This window comes from Eptesicus fuscus, chromosome 15, assembly GCF_027574615.1.
Source record: "Eptesicus fuscus isolate TK198812 chromosome 15, DD_ASM_mEF_20220401, whole genome shotgun sequence".
Taxonomy (NCBI): Eukaryota; Metazoa; Chordata; class Mammalia; order Chiroptera; family Vespertilionidae; genus Eptesicus; species Eptesicus fuscus.
The window spans coordinates 4,935,764-4,956,097 of record NC_072487.1 but is presented as its reverse complement, the minus strand read 5'-3'; the positions used below and the strand labels follow the sequence as shown (position 1 = coordinate 4,956,097).

At 46.4% G+C, this 20,334-nt stretch overlaps 1 protein-coding gene across 3 annotated transcripts in view; it reads right to left on the bottom strand.

The window, feature by feature from the left end:
- The window catches only part of FAM120A (family with sequence similarity 120A), a 110,082-nt gene that overhangs the window by 56,016 nt on the left and 33,732 nt on the right, over positions 1-20,334 (bottom strand). For all 3 annotated transcript variants that reach the window (XM_054727058.1, XM_054727056.1, XM_054727057.1), the window contains exons 4-5: positions 14,821-14,949; positions 14,035-14,131 (exon numbers count right to left, since the gene is read on the bottom strand). In XM_054727058.1, the coding sequence (XP_054583033.1) occupies positions 14,035-14,131; positions 14,821-14,949 (226 nt within the window). The remainder of the gene's footprint in view (positions 1-14,034; positions 14,132-14,820; positions 14,950-20,334) is intronic.

Below are 20,334 nucleotides of genomic sequence, written 5' to 3'. Positions count from 1 at the left end.
CTCATCTATTACTGGACGTATTACTGCACATATTACTACAGAGATGCTACATTAACTAAAACAAACAATAATAAAGTAATATTTTTTAAAAATTGTATTTGCAGTAAAGCACCGAACAGACTGTCAAATTACAGCGGGAAGGCTGGGAGGGGGGGGAAAGAGATCAACCAAAGGACTTGTATGCATGCATATAAGCACAACCAATGGACACAAGACACTGGGGGGGTGGGGGGGGGATGAGGGCATGTGACAGGGGGTAGGGGAGGCTAGGGGAAGGTCTATGGGGGAAAAAAGGATATATGTACTACTATATGTAATACTTTAAACAAAATTAAAAAATTGTATTTGCAGATGAGTGCTGATATGTGATTTTCTTTTTTTTTTTTTTTAAATATATTTTATTGATTTTTTACAGAGAGGAAGGGAGAGGGATAGAAAGCTAGAAACATCGATGAGAGAGAATCATCGACCAGCTGCCTCCTGCACACCCCCTACCAGGGATGTGCCCGCAGCCAATGTACATGCCCTTGACCGGAATCGAACCTGGGACCTTTCAGTCCGCAGACCGACGCTCTATCCATTGAGCCAAACCGGTTTCGGCTGATATGTGATTTTCAAGTGCTACTAAAAAATATAGCTTTGAAAATTCAGATTCAAGGATTAAATAAATCAATATATTCTCTACCAAATAACTCTAATTTTCCATGCTTACAAAAAACAAGGCAGAATTTTCCAACTACATTAACCATGTTGAAATGGATTTACAGTTGATTGCTGAACAGCACAGGCTTGAACTGCATGGGTCCACTTATATGGGGATTTTTTTCAATAAATACAGTCAGCCCTCTGTATCCTCCAGGGTTTCACATCCAACCAACCTCAAATGGAAAACAGTACTTTCAATCTGCAGTTGAGAGCTTGCAGATGCGTTGTTCTAGGCCATTTAATACAAGCGACTTAAGCATCTTGGGATTTTGGTATCGGGGTGGGGGTTCTAGAACCAATCCATCCTCTGTAGATACCAAGGGATGACTACAATTGGGTTTTGGGGGAGTCAAGTTATATGGGGATTTTCAACAGCACAGGGGGTTGGCACCCCTAACCCCACATTGTTCATTCAAGGGTCAAATAAATGTATTTACTCAGCATTAATATTCTATAGACGTTAAGGCACATGTAAAGTTATATTGCTACTGGCAGTAGAGTTCTTGAGCTCCCCAAGAGAGCGAGTGAGAGGAAGCCGCAGGAAAATTGCCAGGGTTTATGAAGCTTATGCTCGAGCACAAGGGAGGCAGCACAGAGGAAAGGACGGTCCTCTGACCCGGCTTCACGCTGGCTCTGCTGGGCTTTGATACGCGGGTGGCAAAGCGGGCTTGCGGGAAAAGGCAGACTTTCTGAAAAGGTGGGCTTGTGGAATTTATAATTTCAGGTTTTGGGTGAATTCCTTTTGCCTGGTAATGACTTTGCACCTGCGCTGAGGGGGTAAGATGGCAGACTGCTCATTACTGCCACCCTAGGAAGGGCAAACAGTGGTCACACCTTGGTCAACTGCACATTCGAATCAGTAGTTTAAGCAGGTAGTTAAAGGGGAGATAAAATCAGCTGCCTATGTTTTTGAGTAGGGGGTGAAAAGGTGGTGACACTTCTGTGGTCCAGCGTTCCTTCTGGCTACCTGGTATCCTTGGGGTCCGGGGCCTGGGTCACTGTGCTATCTCAATATGAAGGAGAATTTCATGTAATTGTTTCCATCCTCTCATAGATGAATAGCTTCTGAAGGCAGGCTGGGTTGGAGGCACAGTGGGAACCGACAGGAAACCAGTGGCCTACCGAGTTCGGTCTAACAGGCCGAGCCAGACTGAAGGACAGGCAGGAGAGCAGAGGCAGGGAGGTAGGGGACTTCGGGGCAAGAGGACACAGGAGGCATCCTCAGCTTTTGAAAAACTGACGCTTGTAAGTTTCCAGTGAGCACCGACTCTCAGAAGCCCAGAGCTGTGCAGCTGATGGCTGCCCAAAGCTGCAGTGCCAGCCAGGCCCCACAGGGAGAGCTCTAGGCCACCGTCCAGGAGAAAAGCCCTCACAACGGAAGCTTCAGTACAGGGCTGAGAAAGGTAAGATCATGATAAAGCAAGCAGGCATATTCTGAGTGGCACCTGAAAGAATTACAAAATCAATCCAGGGAAGCACATTCCAGGTCAATGTAAACAAGAACTTTCTGAGAATGAGGGTGGATCGACAATGACAAGGGCTGCTCTGGCTGCTTGACTACGGGTACAGGAATGTTCCACGCCAAGAGGGGGCCTGGAGCTCGTACAAGCACCCCTTGCATTTTATGACCCTGAGTTTGGATAGCGCACATGTGGACCTCACAGGATTCAGTATTATTAAGTCCACCTGGTGCCTGAATCTTGAATAGCAAGAGCCTGGGTAGTGACAGATTCATCCCAAATTGTATCCAAATCTATTCAATTCCAGGGCTCACTGAATCAGAGTTTGAATCACAGGTGTTTAATAGCAAAAGGTTCTTGTGCTTCCATTGACTGAATGAAGATCCAGAAAGTAGAAAAGGACACAACTCTCACCCACTTACATGGTTTCACGTCTATGATAAAACAGGACAAATCTGTTTCTGCCGATCTGTGTATTTTAGAAAAGCAAACCTAAAACCACAGTCTAATGGCCTTTATTTGGAAGTCACTGGTGAGCTGAACTGGCATTCCTTCTCGCGGGAACACACACCTTGCAGTCAAACCAGACAGCAGCCAAAGAAAGGATGTATTTTCACTTCTTCCAAAATGACTAATTTTCAGGTTTAAAAACACACCAAACTTTCAATAAACCATAAGACTAGACAGTGTATATCATTTCATACCACATCAACTAAAATAAACTCACTAAAAACTGAATGAAAGGTCACGGGAACAGAGTGAGAGAATTCCATGAGCCCAAAATGATCTGCTTGGGGATCTAAGAGAAAGAATATCTTTGCTTTCTTCTGGCAAAGTCTACCCTGTCAGACCATGAAGGCTGACAACAGAGCCATTTGCATTAGTTTCAAAAAGACAAAAATCGAAAAAGATTAACATGGACACCTCTTGAAAAAGCAAGTATGGAATGACATGAAGAACACAGCATTTCTTTAAAAATCAAAGCACTACTATTTATTCTATAGTATGTGGTTAGAAAATATAAAAGTCTGTTTGAGGGAAGACACATGACTTAGAAAAGCCTAATGTATTTCTTTAAAGAAAGAAAAATGTGAAGCAATATTATTTGTTAAACCTGTTCAGTGGGTACAATACTGCTCATGATACTATCTTTTGTACTCTTTTGTTACAAAGCTTCCTATATAATATCCTATATAATAAAAGGGTAATATGCAAATCCACTGAACAGCAGAACTGGTAGCTATGACATACACTGACCACCAGGGGACAGACACTCAACACATGAGCTGCCCCCTGGTGGTCAGTGCACTCCCACAGCAGAAGCCAGGTTCACCTCTGGCTGGCAGGCTGGCTGGCTGGCGAGCTGGCAAGCGAAGCAGTGATGTCAGGAGCCTCTCCCTCCTCAGCAGCAGCGCTTAGGATGTCTGACTGACAGCTTAGGCCTGCTCCCCTCTAGGCCTGGTCACGGGAAGCGGGCCTTAGCCCTCAGCCAGACATTCCCCGAGGGCTCCCAGACTGCAAGAGGGCTCAGGCTGGGCTGAGGGACACCCCCCACCCCAGTGCATGAATCTCAAGAACCGAACCCCTAGTTTCTTAATAAAAAATTAAGTAAAAATCTTGGAAAAGGGTGAACTTAAAAAAGCAAAGCTATAAAACTGAGTATTACATAAATTTTAAAAGAAATTTCGGGAACTTATTAGTAAAGTGTATCTATAGTATAATATTGAATGCCCGGTGACAAAATTTTTTTAAACGTGCAATAGCAAAAAACCTGAAGATATTCTAGGTGATGACCACAGGATGTGGTTAAGTAGGTTCGAGCATATCTGCAGTGTGGACTATCAGACACACTGCTGTGGGAACAGGGCAGGTTACGGCGCAGTCATACTCGTGCCTTCCCTGCAGGGTGAGCCTGGCTGTGTGGACAAGGGGCAGGTGAACGAGGTCCTGAGGGTCAGTTCTAGCTGTGGGAACAAAGCAAACAAAGCAAAGTTATGTTCTCTCTCACCCCAGCTCGTCCATACCCTTCCCCTCCCTGGCACATGTGTGCAAGCCACTGCCCTATGTTCCAAGCAGGTCACACTCTAGATTCTGCACAGGTCCCACTGTGGTCCCAACTGGGTAACCTGGTTTCCTGACGAGGAAGCCCTGCAGGCGCTGTGCCATTCTTCACACTGTCTTCATGTTCACGGGTGACATCTCCTGATCATCACCCATTATGGCAGGGCATGTTGTTGGCCAGTAAGCTGTATTTTCAAGACTGTTACAGGGCCTAGAAGGCTGTGACAGTTGATGGACAGTCTGGTGAGCAACAGATGTGTAAATTGTGTGGTTACAGGAATCCACCTTCCCAGTTACCAGAAAGCAACAACCTCCAGCAAAGCAAGGGTCAATATCAGAGCCCACTGACTGGCCCTGGTCTCTGCTTCCCGTTCACACAGGCACCTTCCTGAGCCCTGGCCCTGAAAGCTGTGTGCCATCACTGCAGTTAGAATGGCAGTCATTTCTGTTCTTATACATCGGTGGGACACAGTGTTTGGCATTTTGTGAATTGGTATCCTCTGATTCAGTCTGATAAACTGTGCCCTGTCAGGATGTGGGACACCCCTGCCGGCATACTGGCAGTCACAAGACCCAGAGGTCCTTTCTTTGCAGTCCGTGCAGTCTGTTCTTTGTCCAGCGGCAATAGTTCCTATTTCAATATGGTTATCTTTGCACGATTCTTTCTCTATTTGCCATGCAGTCCTGCTGTCTAGCAGCCTCCCTTGGTCTCCAATGGATCAGGGGCATTGTCCCATCCCTCAACTTTTTTCATAACAGGTTAAGCCTACTTACTCCTCTCTCCCATGTCAAGCCCCATGGAAGGGATCACAGGTGGGTTTGGCCACTTATCCTGCCCTCTTCCATGTCCATCAGCACAGAGGAAGCTGCAAAGCTAACACCTCTTTTTGGAGCTCCTCTTCATCTCACCTCTGTTGAGTTCTTGCCAGGACTCCTCTTCTGACTGCTCTGCTCTGCTCTGCACTTCTGGCTCTCCGCCTCTCCCTGGTCCAAGGCACTGTCTCAGGACCTCTCTACGGAATGTGCCTCCACAGAAAACCTCCTCAGGGAAGCCTGCCTACTTCCACAGCTCCAATTATTTCTCAGAGTCCAAACACAATAAAGAAAACAGAATTCAGGGTGCTGGAAGATGAGGGAATATGACAGGGAGAGATGAGGAGAAGGCTCTGGTATTAGTAATGTTCCTCTGATTTTTGTTTTATTTCTGTAGAAATATATTGTGTTTATGATAGTTTCAAAATAATTTAAGATTTTATCATGAAAAATCCCTCAATGAGCTTTTGTGGTCCTAAAATTAAGTCTACAGTTTCAGGCCGTGCATGGCCAATGCACCCAGACTAACAAGCATCACCTGACCACTCCTTCCCTTCTTGCGCTCCAATCACATTCTTCTGTTCCTTTTACACCCTGTCCTCTCACCTCAACACCTCTGCACATACTGTCTCCTCTGCATATACTTCTACCCTATTGTCACCTTGCAAAATTCCTTCCCCACCTCCAAACCTCACCCCAAACTATAATCAGAAACAAAACTGATGGAATCAAACATTAGTTTAATAGGGTTGGTCTTCCCTGACCTTCCTGTTCACATTCCTGTATCATTCTCCCTCTCACGAGTCTACAAGGGCAAAGGTAACATCTGTCTAGCCTAACACACTGTCCAACAGTCAGCACAGTGCCTGCCGTGAAGTGAACATTTTAAAGGAGCTCATTTACTTTAATTAATAGACTTAATTTTTTTTAGCAGTTCTAGTTTACAGAAAACTTAACAGAAAGTATACATCTTGCATTACTGTAGTACATTTGCTGTAACTGACTACCCATTATCAATACATTATTATTAACTAAAGTCCATAGTTTACTTTAAGGTTCACTCTTGGTGTGGTGCATTTTATGGATTTGGACAAATTTACATGGACATGTATCTACTTTATAGTATTATAAAACACCAGAGGCTCAGTGCAGGAAATTTGTGCACTCAGAAGGGGGGAGGGAGTCCACTATCTGGATGCACCAGTTCATGAATCCATACTGAAGGACATTTATGTTGCTTTCAAGTTTTGGCAGTTACGAATAAACCTGTTTTAAGTATCCGTGTGCAGGTTTTTGTGTGGTCCTACGTTTTCAACTCCCTTTGGATAAATGCCAAGGAACATAATTACTGGATCCTATGGTAAAAGTATGTTTAGTTTTGTAAGAAACTGTCAAACTGTGTCATTCTGCATTCTCAGCAGCAATGAATGAGAATTCCTGTGCTCCACATCCTTGCCAGCATTGGGCAGTGTCACGATTCCAGATTTTGGCCATTCAACTAGGTGTGTGGTGGGAGTTCACCTACTTTTCACTGAGAAAGGCCAGGAGGACACCATGAGTGCTTTTTCAGACCCACTGGACCTTGTTTTCACTTGGGCAGCTTTTTACAAATATACCAGGATTAGCTTGTGCCTACGAAGTCTATATTCGCAGACCTGAGGTAGCCTCTAGAATCTGTGTGTGTGCTTTTAATTCTCCCAATGATTTTGAAGCATAGCTAGGATTTGAGAACTACCGATTCAACCAGGAAACCAAATGCTGCTGACAAGTCAATTTTGACATATCTAACGTGTCCTTTCTTTTAGACAGGGATTCTCTGTTGAGATAAGATGGACATTAAGAGCTGTGATGGAAAGGACAAAATTATAATCACCTCTAGATCTCCAGTACCCAATACAGTTTCTGAGAAAGTATGGATTGGACACATTCTTGTTTTTCACCCTGAAAGGACCACACGCTGTGCAGATCAGGCCTCACAGCAATGGGACAAGGGGTGTTTGTGTTTCTGTACAGCCCACATCCCCCGATTTCTGTGTAGAGATCCGAGGTTTTCTCAATGCTGCAGAGGACCACAAGCTCAGAGAGAAATCATGAAGAAAAAGCAGTCATTCCCCAAAGGCAATCCACATGGGCCCAGCTTTTCTTTTGAAAATATGGAATTCTGAGGCCAATGAAAATCTTGATATAGCAGTTCTGGGTTAGAACCTAAAATTCCAGGCAGGTTTAGAAAACTCTGGTTATAATCAGCTCTCCCCATTTTTATTCCCAACAGACACACTCTAAGCTTCTAGTATTATTCTTTAAAATTTCCTCACAACACTACACCTATCCCAATTTCTCAAGTGATTAATACAGATGGGTTCTAATGAATAAGAAAGTTATGTTCCAATACTGTTTGTTCAAAATTCTGAATGTGTATTCCTGTAGGATAATATAATGCACTATAATTGGCAAAAGCCACTTATGACCTTATATGAATACTAGAGGCCTGGTGCATGAAATTTGTGCTCGGAGACAGGGGGGAGGGTTTGGGTCTCTCAGCCCGGCCTGCACCCTCTCACAATCCAGGACCCCTCGGTGGATGTCTGACTGCTGGGCTGGCAGTTGGACATCCCTCTTATAATCCAGGACCGCTGGCTCCTAACCACTTGCCTGCCTGCCTGATTGCCCCTAACCACTCGCCTGCCTGCCTGATCGCCCCTAACCTCTCAACTGCCTGCCTGATCTCCCCTAACCACCTCTGTCTTGGCCCCTGCCGCAGCAGCTTCATCCAGAAGGACGTTCAGAATGATGTCCAGAAGGTTGTTCGGCTGTCCAGTCTAATTAGCATATAATGCTTTTATTATCATAGATGGTGTCTAGAGAGCTGAATGTCTTCCAATTCTAGACTCAGAAGTGGGGAGTGTGCATGCTGCCAGGGTTTTTTACTTTAATCCAGTGGCAGCTCATGGGGTGTCCTGGTGGTAGTGAGTGGGGTATGCCCGTGGGATTGTGGGGTGTCCCAGCAGGAGCGCCTGGGGTATCCTGGCAGGAGCGCGTGGGGTGTCCCTGTGGGAATGTGGGGTGTTTTAGATTAAACATGGTTTGCATCTGGTTGCTTTTTATCTCGGTGCACACAGAACAGGTGCATTGTCCTGTGCTTGGCTCTGCTTTGACACAGGGAGAGCTCCTCAGAGGCGGGGAGGGCCTCCCCGTGTTTCTCTGAAGGGCCCGGCTTGGAGCTGACACCCCGTGGACTCCAGAAATGTTTCCCGAGGGGACAATGGAAGGGCGCTGAGAACATTTCACCTAACTCTACAGGGACAGCAGCATCCGAAAGGGAGCGCAGGTTTAAAAAGGAAGCTTTTCTGGGGATACAGTGTCTATTTTGTTTGGGTTGCTTTCCTTTTCTACTGAGTGAACCTCTAAAGCTCTTAATGGATATTAGGCAAATGAATGCAATGCTGGGGGAGCCGGGAGAACAACTTGGCTCTCGTGGGTGCCAGTCTCGGAGTGGTGGGTGCCAGTCTCTGGTGGTGCCAGTCTCTGGGACTTGGTGGGAGTGTGAAGAGCTCAGCTGTGAGCACAGCTACCCTCTGGTCTCAGCTCAGTGCGTGGCTGAGGAGTGAGGACCAGGCTGGCCCTAGCAGTGGTTTGAACATGGCCCTGAATGAGGAGGAGGGCGCTCTCCCTGCCACGTGGGAGCTGCTCTCAGTGCCCGTCATCCGGCACTGCTACCTGATTGTGCAGGTAAGTCAGTGAGGCACAGAGTGGGCTGGCCTACCTCACCCAGTGCTTGCCCGCTGGGCTTCAGAGCAGGCCGTCTCCCTGGAGCCAGGCACTGGTGAGGTAGGCCCGCGGGAACTCAGAGGCGGCGGCAGTACGCAGTGTGGAGATGACGGGTGTTTGTGCTGTTTGCTCGGTTACATGGGCTCCATGTGTTCCACTCCCACCAAGGACCAAGCGTTGTTCTGGGTTCTTTGCATCCCTTACTTCTAACCTTTCTCACAGACTTGCAAGACTGGTATCATAATTCCAGGTTTAGGGTCAAACAGGCGGAGACTCTGAGGGGCTGGATCAGGGGCCCGAAGGCGGCAGCTAGGGATGAAGGGCCATCTGTTCACATCAGGCCCGCTTCTCTTCCCAGCCCTGCATACACCGGTGGGCGGCTGTGCGCCGCTGTGCGTGGCTCTTCACCCAGAGGTGCGGGTGTCCCGCTCTGCTGCTTTCGGGGGTGCTGAGCCTGGACTCTCAACCACGTTGCCCGGGCCTTGGGGTAGAGGGAGGCCCCGCGCCCACCGACCTGCATCTAGGTGGGCCAGTGCGAAGTGGCGCCTGGAGCTGATTTCCTGGCCGATGCCCCCTGGCAGGCCACCCCTCCCATGTCACCCAGCACAGTGAGTGTTCACAATCCCAGCGACACTCGTTAAGCTTCCCATGAGCACTTGGTTCTGCACCAGGAAAGTCCTGAGGGTGCCCAGCGGGCAGAGTGCTCCCCTTTCTCCTGGGCCGCTTCTCTGTCTCCTCGTGGCTTAGTTCCAGTTATAAACGGAGATAAGGGTATAATTTAAAACCAGGGCTGGCCCCTAGCTCCTGTGCCGCCCACCCTCCCTCCCTGTCTGCACTGGCCCAGAGGCGGCTCAGCCCCTCCCCCATCGCAGAGCCGTCAACTCAGGCTCTGGCCCCGCCCATCCCACAGGGAGGAGCACGCGCGGTTTCTTGCAGACCCGGAAGTGGTTGTGGAGTAGGGAGGTGAGGGTTCTTCCTGAGGAGGATGTTTGTGCTTTAAAGCTGATGTTCTCCGTCCACCTCCCAGCAGGGAAGGCTGAGGGTCACTGCAGGCGCCGAAGTCTATGTTGAAGTGTCCGCTCAGGAGCCTCTCACAGCGGTGAGTCCGCATCCCCTGAGGCTGTGCAGTGGAGGCGCTACGTTCCTTTCAGAAGAAATTGAGGATCGATGGGAGCCTGCCAGCTTGGGGGAGGGACCAGGAGGTCTGCCTTGTGCCCGCTCGCCAGTCCCCAGTCCCGCTCTGCTGCCATCCAGCGATGGGAGCCTGGGGGTGGCGGTGGGGGAGGGACCCAGTGGTGCTCCATGCACTTCCTGGTGTTCGGTCGCCCCATCCGGTTGTGATGACCCTAGGCTATCCTATCTAATAATAGACAAATATGCAAATTGACCATACCTCCGACACACCAACAAGCCACGCCCACAAGCCACGCCCACCATCCAATCAGAGCGAGTATGCAAATTAACCCAAACCAAGATGGCTACAGCCACAGAGAGCAAGGTTTCCTAGGTAAAAGAGGAAGCCAAGCTTTCTGCCAGCCATTACAGGCCTAAGCCTCCACTCAAGCTACAAAGTTTCAATTATAGAAGGTAAACAAATTCAAACAAATGGCGGCAGAATGGAGCTTGAGAGAGCAGGCCAGGGTTGCTGCCGGGAACAGGGGAAGCAAAGCTTTCCGCACACCCTGGCCGGGCCCACCCGCTTAAGGCAACAAAGTTTCAATTATAACCCCAACACAAATGGCTGCGGGCCTCGAAGGGAGCCCCAGGCTTGGCTCCGCTCCAGGCTACAAAGTTTCAATTGTAGAAGGAAAATAAATTCCAGATACCAGGGCCTCCACTTGCATTGCCAGGGGGCCTGGCCCGCCTGCAAACCACCACAGGCCCCTCGCTCAAGCCGCCCCACGCCCCAAGGGAACCCCACCCTGATCAGGGACACCGTTCAGGGCAAACCAGTTGGCCCCCACCCCTGTACCAGGCCTCTATCCTATCTAATAAAAGAGTACTATGCAGATTGATCATCACTGCAACACACAATATAGCTGCCCCCATGTGGACACAAGAGGGCCACCACAAGATGGCCAGCAGGAGAGGGCAGTTGGGAGGCACCTGGCCTGCAAGGGAGGGCAGTTGAGAAGGACCAGGCCTGCAAGGGAGGGCAGTTGGAGGTGATCAACCCTGCAGGAGAGGGCAGTTAGGGGTAACCAGGCCGGCAGAGGAGGGAAGTTGGAGGCAAACAGGCTGGCAGCAGAGTGGTTAGGGGGTGATCAGGCTGGCAGGCAGAAGCGGTTAAGGGCAATCAGGAAGGCAGGCAGGCAAGCAGTTGGGAGCCAGCAGTCCTGGATTGTGAGAGGGATGTCCGACTGCCCAAAACGGGCAGTCAGACATCCCTTGAGGGGTCCCAGATTGGAGAGGGTACAGGCTGGGCTGAGGGACAACCCCCCTCCATGCACGAATTTCGTGCACCGGGCTTCTAGTTATTAGTATAGATCTGTATGGAAAAATAGGTCTTGGGTTCTAACTTAGGATGCCAAGAAAGCATTTCCCCCAAGTCCATGTAGCTTCTGGACTCTCGATTTCCATCTCAGTCCTCACTGTTGCTTAGCTCCACAGTGGGACCCTATTAGCACAGGAAAAACCAAGGAGCACTGGATCTCCAGATTACTTTTGTTTCTATCTACTTATCAAAAGAAAACCAACAAAGGCGATTTTTACATGAATCCATTTCTGCTGACTTCAAATTGTGTGTACGTGACTTGAATACTGCCCTTTCCTCTGAATATTGTCCCATCCTCTCTCCAATCTCATCCTGACACTCCAGAACACACACAAGCCACCCTTAATTCCACCCTGCCCCATGCCCTGCCCTCCGTGGTTCTGTGCTGGAGCTTTGTGAGTCCCTCAGTACAATTCAGATTTCTACAACAGTCAGAAGCCTCAGGAAATGCTTTATAGAAGGATTTACAGGCACTTATTGCCTACATTAACCTGCCTACAAATGTTACTCTAAACACTCCAGATTCTTTACCACTTATACTTCTGTTCTCCAAAAAACACTAAAAAGTGAAAGTGAATTCAGGAGTGGCAACTTCATCTATAAAATACTTACACTGAAATGTCATTTAATGATTTAATAAAAATATGAAAGCACTTTATAGAACATTACATATTTTTTAAGAAGCTCAAATTTAAAACTAATTTAAACTCATCTATCAACTCATATCAATGCCAAATGTTAAGTGTCTCTACCCCTTTTCTCCTAATTTCCTCCTCTTGCATAAGTGTTCTAGTCCCAAGTACACAACAATGATTGCTTAACCAAAACTGCCACAGGAGGACCAGATATCACTTAGATACAGAAAGTACTAAATATGTCCTATGGGCTGCTCCCTTCAGGCTTTGACCATTCATTCAACATTAATCATTCACTGCCTTTTCTACCATTCTTCCTACAAGAGTAACAGTGACAGTAACAAGCATTCATTAAGTACCTATTTACATATACTTTCTTTTTCATAGTTACATAAGTATCCCACCTTAAAACAGGATACCTGGGGCTGAGGGGAGGAATCAAGATGCCCACAGCCTCTCACCTGTCTCACCAGCATCTACTGAACATCCCCTATGCCTGGAGTAAAACAAGGATACCACAATCTGTCTCCATCATGTCTTCCTTAACTAAAGTAAAGTAATACATGGTATCAAGTGTACCTCCTTCCAACACCCCAAACCCCCTCTCCAAGAGCAACCCTAAATTACATTCAATCATTTCACTCTCCAGATTCAACAACTTTTCATGAATTAAGTCATTCAGTCAAATAGTTGCCCACTGCAGGTACAAGAGTGAAGGTGACAGGTAAGACCCTGGCTCCCCCAAAGTTGAAATAATTAGGGGTGGAAGTAGGTGTGAGAATTCAAGTTAGGTGGCATGATGTTGGCCTGATGGACTGATATAGATGAAAGACCCGGAGAAGTGACAGTGAAACCTAGATCTCAGATACTAGAATAGCTCAAGGATAGCCAGTCCGGGAGAGAGAGCTCTAGGCCCACAGCCAGTGCAGAGGCCCTAGAACTGGAGCCAGTGTGGCACATTCCAGGCAGAAATGAAGCCAGGGCCTCAAGCGTGAGGGGCAGAGGGCAATGGGAGTCAGACTATGGGGAAGCACGTGGCAGTTGGGAGTTTGTTGTAGATGAGATGGGAAAGCATGGACCAATACATTTTTAAACATTACTCTGGCTGCAGGGAAGAATATGAATAATGGCGGGGGCTGAGGGAAAGCCTAACAGGAGAGTGAGCCCCGTTCCATAAGGAGGTCTCTGTGACAACCACAGTCCCAACAGGAAAATGAACCAGCAGAGGATATGGCCTGTCCCCACTGCCCCCACCTCCTTGATCCTGCAGCATCAGGACCATCCATACTCACTTGTCCATCACCCACCCATAGAGACAGCCATCAACAGCTAGCACTTGCCTTTTATCTCTGTGCTCAAATTACATAGCACACAGTACTAACGTTGTGCTTGAAGGAGCAAACGAACATAAAGGACAAGTATTAGGGACATTTTCAACCGTGGGATCAATCTTCTGAAACCAGTAAAAAGTCTTATTCCTCTGGCAGTGTCAGGAACATGCCATCTCTTGTATATGCCGTGAGCACACCGGAACAACCATCGGCAGCACAATTCATAGCTTTACTGCTCTGCACCCCAAGAAAGGCAGTCTGACTCTGGAAGGGACTATTACTTTACAACCTCTCAGGAGATAGTCACTACCAACAGGCTTCGGCAAACAGCTTATAACTGTGTTTATCCCCAATTTTAAATCTCTGAGTTAAATTTGGTCCTTTAAAAAAAAAGAAGAAATGAAAAGACAACAAAAGAGGAGACACACATCCATGCATTCGTGAAAGCATCTGGTCTTCTATGTCCTCAACACACTCTGCAAGAGGACACCGAGGGGACACAGAGACTTCAGCATCACCACCATCTGCAACCTTGGTCCTCAGGGCCCTACTTTTCTCCTCCACTTCCATAAGGCTCTGGGTTTCCTCTTGCTCCTCTGTACTTTCAGGGATCACTACTGAGTCTGCCCAGGAAGCTCGGCTACATTTATTTATATAACTGCAGAGATCCCCTCTCAAAAGGAGCCTATAAGGTTATCAGGTAAATATTTAAATCTCCTTGGTTACCGCATGGTCAGCATCCATCATAAAGGCCTTGATTTACTTACCTAAGTAGTGTGGTGGGTGAAATGCCACAGGCTTACTAGTCGCTGAATAATATCCAATTGCTCTCTTAAATCGAATAACTTTGTCATCTGTTCTAGACTAAAATAAACATAGGAAACCTGTGTAAATTAGCATGCCACGGGTCATGTGTTTCAACATATTTTTATAATTCAGTACATGTATAAAATATCTGTAGCCTTCCAAGCTAGATTAAGAGTTTAGAACGACATTAAAATCTTCAAGGAAAATCAAGAGAGCAAGGCAGTTAACACAGAACCTGAAGCAGCAGCCGGAGCCCTGGGTTCTGCTATGTAGCCCTCAACTTCTTGGTCAGTCCCTGGTGCTGCCAGAAATTTTACTTTCCATGCCAGCAAGTGGGACAGCTGTTTTAGATCTTTAGGGAGCAGACAGAAATCACACAAACTTCAACTCTTTTACTAACCCCGATGCCTCAAATTCTTTACTTCCCACAAAAGGAAGACAAAATCCCTGACCATCAACTGAAGGGAAGGACAAATCAGAGATTCACAATTCCACTTGACCCACTGGATATGTCTGCCTTCTTAGTAGAAATCCTATCAAGTTATGATGGAGACTCTAGGAGCAACAGAGACCTCAACACTCATCTCCCTCAATCCCTCTTCAGTGCAGGCCAGAGGAGCCAGCTGGGAGGGCTGGCACGGAGGCCTGACAGCCGGTCCTGGACACACCAGTGGTGCTTCTCAAGCCCCTTCCAAACCTGGCACACACCACTGTGCAAAGCGCTGCCCCGGAGCCTGCATTTCTACCTGAGAATGCTGGAAAACATCTTTAGCTATGGCATCCAAGTCCGAGGTGTCCTGGATGTTGCGGACATAGTCAGCCACAGCCTTGATCACCACGTCACATGGCGGCAAGACCAGCTGGTGGGCCCGGACCTGAGAAAACAAGCACAAATGTCAACAGCCTAATTCCAAACACAGGGCCCAGAAACTCCAGGTGTTGTTTCCTTCCAAGGACCCAATTATTACCAATCTGTGAACACTTGGCCACAAGACTCTGGTCCTCTGAGGTTCAAGCCCTGGGTCTCCCTTACAGTTATTGAAATGCAGCCCGGTTAGGTTCAGCAGCATCTGACAGCCTTTCATTACTTCTGAGACCAGGTCTGTGACGTGCTCATGATCAGCTCCAGGCTTGAGACTCTGAGCCCCACAGCCATGAGAAGCCCTGGGCCACAGATGCTTCCTTTCTTTCAATGCCAGCCAGCAGGAGGCTGTGCCAGGCAACAGTCCCACGCGCCCAAGTCCACAGCAGAAAGACAAGGGAGGAAGCCAGTATCCCTTCCTGCTGAGGGATATATCTGATAAAAGACTTTTGGAATAAAGTATAGGAGTATTTTATTGTCTCAGAATAGTTGATACCAGGAAAAGGTAAGTAAACAGAGATATAATTATAGCTATGCCCTTGTGTTGTTCTCAGGAACAAAGATGAAACAGGTACTAACTTTATTTCCAGAAATTAAAAAAACCCAAATTGAATGATAGCATGAAATGATGTCTTTATTTCCCATTTAATCATGAAGAGCATAAAGATAAAGAAGAGGCAAAAGGATCTAAAGGCTTTGGGCCTAATCCAAGAGGAAGGAACATTTGCAAACTCTTTTGATGAGGCCAGAATTATTCTAATTGCAAAACCAGATAAAGACACTATAAAGAAAGAGAATTACAGGCCAATATCCCTGATGAACATAGATGCTAAAATCCTCAACAAAATATTAGCAAATCGCATCCAGCAATATATTTTAAAAAATCATACACCATGATCAAGTGGGAGTTATTCCTGGGATGCAAGGCTGGTACAATATTCACAAATCAATAAACATGATACATCACATAAACAAACTGAAAGACAAAAATCACATGATCATATTAATAGATGCAGAAAAGGCATTTGACAAAATGCAACACCCATTTTTGATAAAAATTCTCAGCAAAGTGGGAATAGAGGGAGCATATCTACACATGATAAAGGCCATATATGACAAATCTACAGCCAACATCATATTCAATGGGCAAAAACTAAAAGCATTTCTCCCCAAGAACAGCAACAAGACAGGGATGTCCACTTTCACCAAACTTATTCAACATAGTACTGGAAGTCCTAGCCACAGCAATCATACAGAAAGAAATAAAAGGCATCCAAATTAGAAAGGAGGAATTAAAACTCTCATTATTCACAAATGACATGATATTGTACATAGAAAACCCTAAAGACTCCACCAAAAAACTACTAGATTTAAATGAATTTGGCAATGTAGCAGAATACAAAATCAACACCCAAAAATCAATGGCTTTTTTATACACCAAACTAGAGGTCCAGTGCACAAATTAGTACACCGGTGAAGTCCCTCAGCTTGGCCTGCAGGGATCGGCCGAACCGGCTCTCCGACATTCCCTGAGGGGTCCTGGATTGCGAGAGGGCAGTTCTCAAGTGACGCACCCCAGAATCCCGCGGGCTCCCTCCTCTGTGGTTCCAGGTGCGTCACCCGAGAACCACAGCTGCCAAGTCACCGCAGCAAAAAGAAAGACCTCTGTATTGGAGAACATATTTGGAAATGATACATCTGATAAAGGGTTAATATCCAAAAACTATAAGGAATTCATACAATTTAACAAAAAGAAGACAAACAACCCAATTAAAAAATGGGCAAAGGACTTAAATAGACACGTCTCCAAAGAGGACATACAGAAGGCCACGAGACATATGAAAACATGCTCAAAGTCACTAATCATACAAGAGATGCAAATCAAAACGACAATGAGGTACCATCTCACACCTGTCAGAATGGCTACCATCAACAAATGACAAGGGCTGGTAAGGATGTGGAGAAAAGGGAACCCTAGTACACTGCTGGTGGGAATGCAGACTGGTGCTGCCATTATGGAAAAACAGTATGAAATTTCCTCAAAAAATTAAATATGAATCTGCCATTTGACCCAGTGATCCCACTTCTAGGAATATATCCTAAGAAACCCAAAGCACCAATCAGAAAGAATATATGTACTCCTATGTTCATACAGCACAATTTATAATAGCTAAGATTTGGAAACAGCCCAAGTGCCCATCAGTAGACAGTGGATAAAAAAGCTGTGGTACATTTATACCACGGAATACTATGCAGCAGTAAAAAAGAAGAATCTCTTACCCTTTGAGACAACATGGAGGGACCTGGAGAGTATCACGCTAAGTGAAATAAGTCAGTCAGAGAAAGACAAGTATCACATGCTCGCACGCATATGTGGAATCTAAGTAACAAATAAACTGATGAACAGAGTGGATCAACAGAGTGCAGAATCTCAGAGGAAAGGTGGGAGGTATGAACCAAAACCTTGAATGCATATATGCATAACTCATGGACACAGACAATAGGGTGCTGACGGCCTGGGGTGGGGGAGGGGGCGTGGGGGTGGGCTGGAAAGGTCAATAGGGGGAAAAGGGGGGACATACGTAATAATTTCAACAATAAATCATTATTTTTAAAAAATTATAGCACATATCATAACAAATAAATAAATACATAAAATAAAGGCTTTGAGTCTCCAGAGCTGTGCACTCCTGCCACTCCCGTGTGAATGTGGTGTGTTCCGTGGCAGCCAGATGACCTCAGGCCCAGCCTGTTACCTTGAATTGCTCAGATGGGCTTAACGGCATCACAGAGTCCTCCAATGCAAAAAGGGAAGCACAAAGGCCCGTTTCCCAGATGAAATATGAGGACCCCCGCCCCCGCTGCTGCTGGTTTTGAGAGTGGAAGAAGGGCCACAGTGTGCAGCGGCCTCTGCAGCCAGAAAAGGCAGAAACACTCTCCTGAGCCTCCAAGGGAATGTGGCCCTGCCGACATCCTGACTTTAGCTCAGTGAGACCCGTGTTGGACTTGTGACATGTACGGTAGAACTGGGACCTATAGAAACGTGTGTTGTTTAAGACTGTGACCTATAGAAACGTGTGTTGTTTAAGACTGTGACCTATAGAAACATGTGTTGTTTAAGACTGTGACCTATAGAAATGTGTGTTGTTTAAGACTGTGACCTATAGAAACGTGTGTTGTTTAAGACTGTGACCTATAGAAATGTGTTGTTTAAGACTGTGACCTATAGAAATGTGTGTTGTTTAAGACTGTGACCTATAGAAACGTGTGTTGTTTAAGACTGTGACCTATAGAAATGTGTTGTTTAAGACTGTGACCTATAGAAATGTGTGTTGTTTTAAGACACCAAAAGGAAAAGGGAGGGAGGAGAAAAATAGAAAAACTCAGCCTAATCAAATGGAATAGAAGAAACCTCTGGGAAAATAGATACTTACACTTTCAAGTTATTATGTAAATTTTCAGATGCACAGGAGTACATTCAATTTCCTTTTTTAAAAAAAGCAATTAATTCCAATAATTCCAACCGGAAACAATGTTTCACGTGTTTGAGCAGCTCTCTACTCTCTTAGGAAGGTAAACCCCACACAATGGACTGCAGAGGGCCACTGCCATGCCTGTGGGTCAGAAGCCTTCCTAGAAACCCAAGTCCTCCCACGTAAAGGTGAAAAACCTCTGGCACACACCTGCCCCGCGGTGAGGAAGTCCCTGGAACAGCGCATTCCAGCCAGTCTGAAGGCACGAAGTTCTAACCACTCCCACCTTCAGAGTGTTTAACAGTTCCACAGCAGGGCAGGTAGGAGAGCCTGGTGGCAGCCCCAGGAGTGGGGAGTCAGGACAGAAATCCCGAGTGGCCTCCACTCCGCAGAACTCGGCATTTTCCCCTCAGTGAGTGCACACCATAGGGACGGAGACAGGGACCGGGATGCCTGACACTCTAAGTGCAGTGGGGGCTGACTGCCCTTGCGTGCCTGCTGGCACTCTAAAAGCCTAGGATTACCTAACTAAGCTGTATATGATACTGGAATGGTTGATCATTTTAGAAGGATTTTATACACAGGACAAAAAAATGACAATTAACATGGTAACAACAGAATCTGCTAGATATAAAAAGGCCAAAATATGAAAAGGCCTTCCTCCGGGGGGGGGGGGGGGGGGGAGTGGGGAGGGAGCTATTGAGGTGACGCAAGCAGACTCTCCTAGGGGTATTCTGACACCAGGACACCATGGACGCATGGGCAGCCCCTCGCTGTCCCACGGACCTCAAATGAAAATGACAGTGTGCTGCTTTTGCGCCTGCAGACATCCTTGTCTTCACTACCCACATCCCATAACACTGGCTAAAAGAGCCTTGAGGTGAACAGATCCTACAATTAAAGGGCCCCAAATCCTTCTGAGTATTTAAGACTACCGTAAACCCGCATCCTTTACCATTTCCCATGGCCCAGACTCTTCCCTCATACCCACTCACCCCTCACCCTTCCTGCTTCATTCCTAACATAGCCTTCCAAATCTGACTCAGGGTGAACTCCAGTATTCCCTGGACTCAGGGCAGACCCCGATGGTGATTAGAGTGGCCCCTCCCCCCAATCAGCCCCAGGAGAGCACAAGTGACAGCACGCAGCACCACAGGCAGACTTGGAAGGCTTCACTGAACATGAAGAAAGCACAGGAGATGACTTCTAAAATTCAGATGGCACTAAGCTTTACCCAAACAACTGACCATAGAATTCCATTTAGTAAGATTCCTGGTACATTTTAATATGGATATGTTTACAAACATCCAGTTTATTAAAATTTTGACACTCCTGCTAACTTTTCATTTGTATTTTCTTTAAACACCATGCCATGGTGTATGTGAGGGAAATCACGCATTCCTGTTAGAAAACAGAGTGTCATCAGGACCAATTCAATGGGGAAAGCAAAAACCCTAATAATCCTGGCCACCTTAAAGAATGTCTCTCTATATCCATACACACACACACACACACACCCTATACGTGGGTATTTATCTACATACTTGACTAGAAAAAAACCCACAATGAGATATGTTGGCCCACAAAAAGGGCTATCACCTTACGTTGCTAAATCTTCCCAAAGACACTGGAGAATAGCATCAGCCTTATCCTGTTATAGCAGCAAGTGCACATGACAGTTACAGTAACCTGGCCTTGTCTATTCATAAAAACAAAATTAACACCAAATAAATGAAGTGCTGGATGCTTCAAGACAGGCTTCAAAATATTTTAACTGGAGCCCCGTTTCTTCTCCCTTTTTCTTTTCTCTTTTTTTTTTTTTTTTGAGCAGTATTGAGGTTTTTTATTTTAGCTCAAAAGTTTATATTGCTACATACCTAAATTAAACTTGAAGACATCTGTACTTTCTATCTCCAAGGACACAT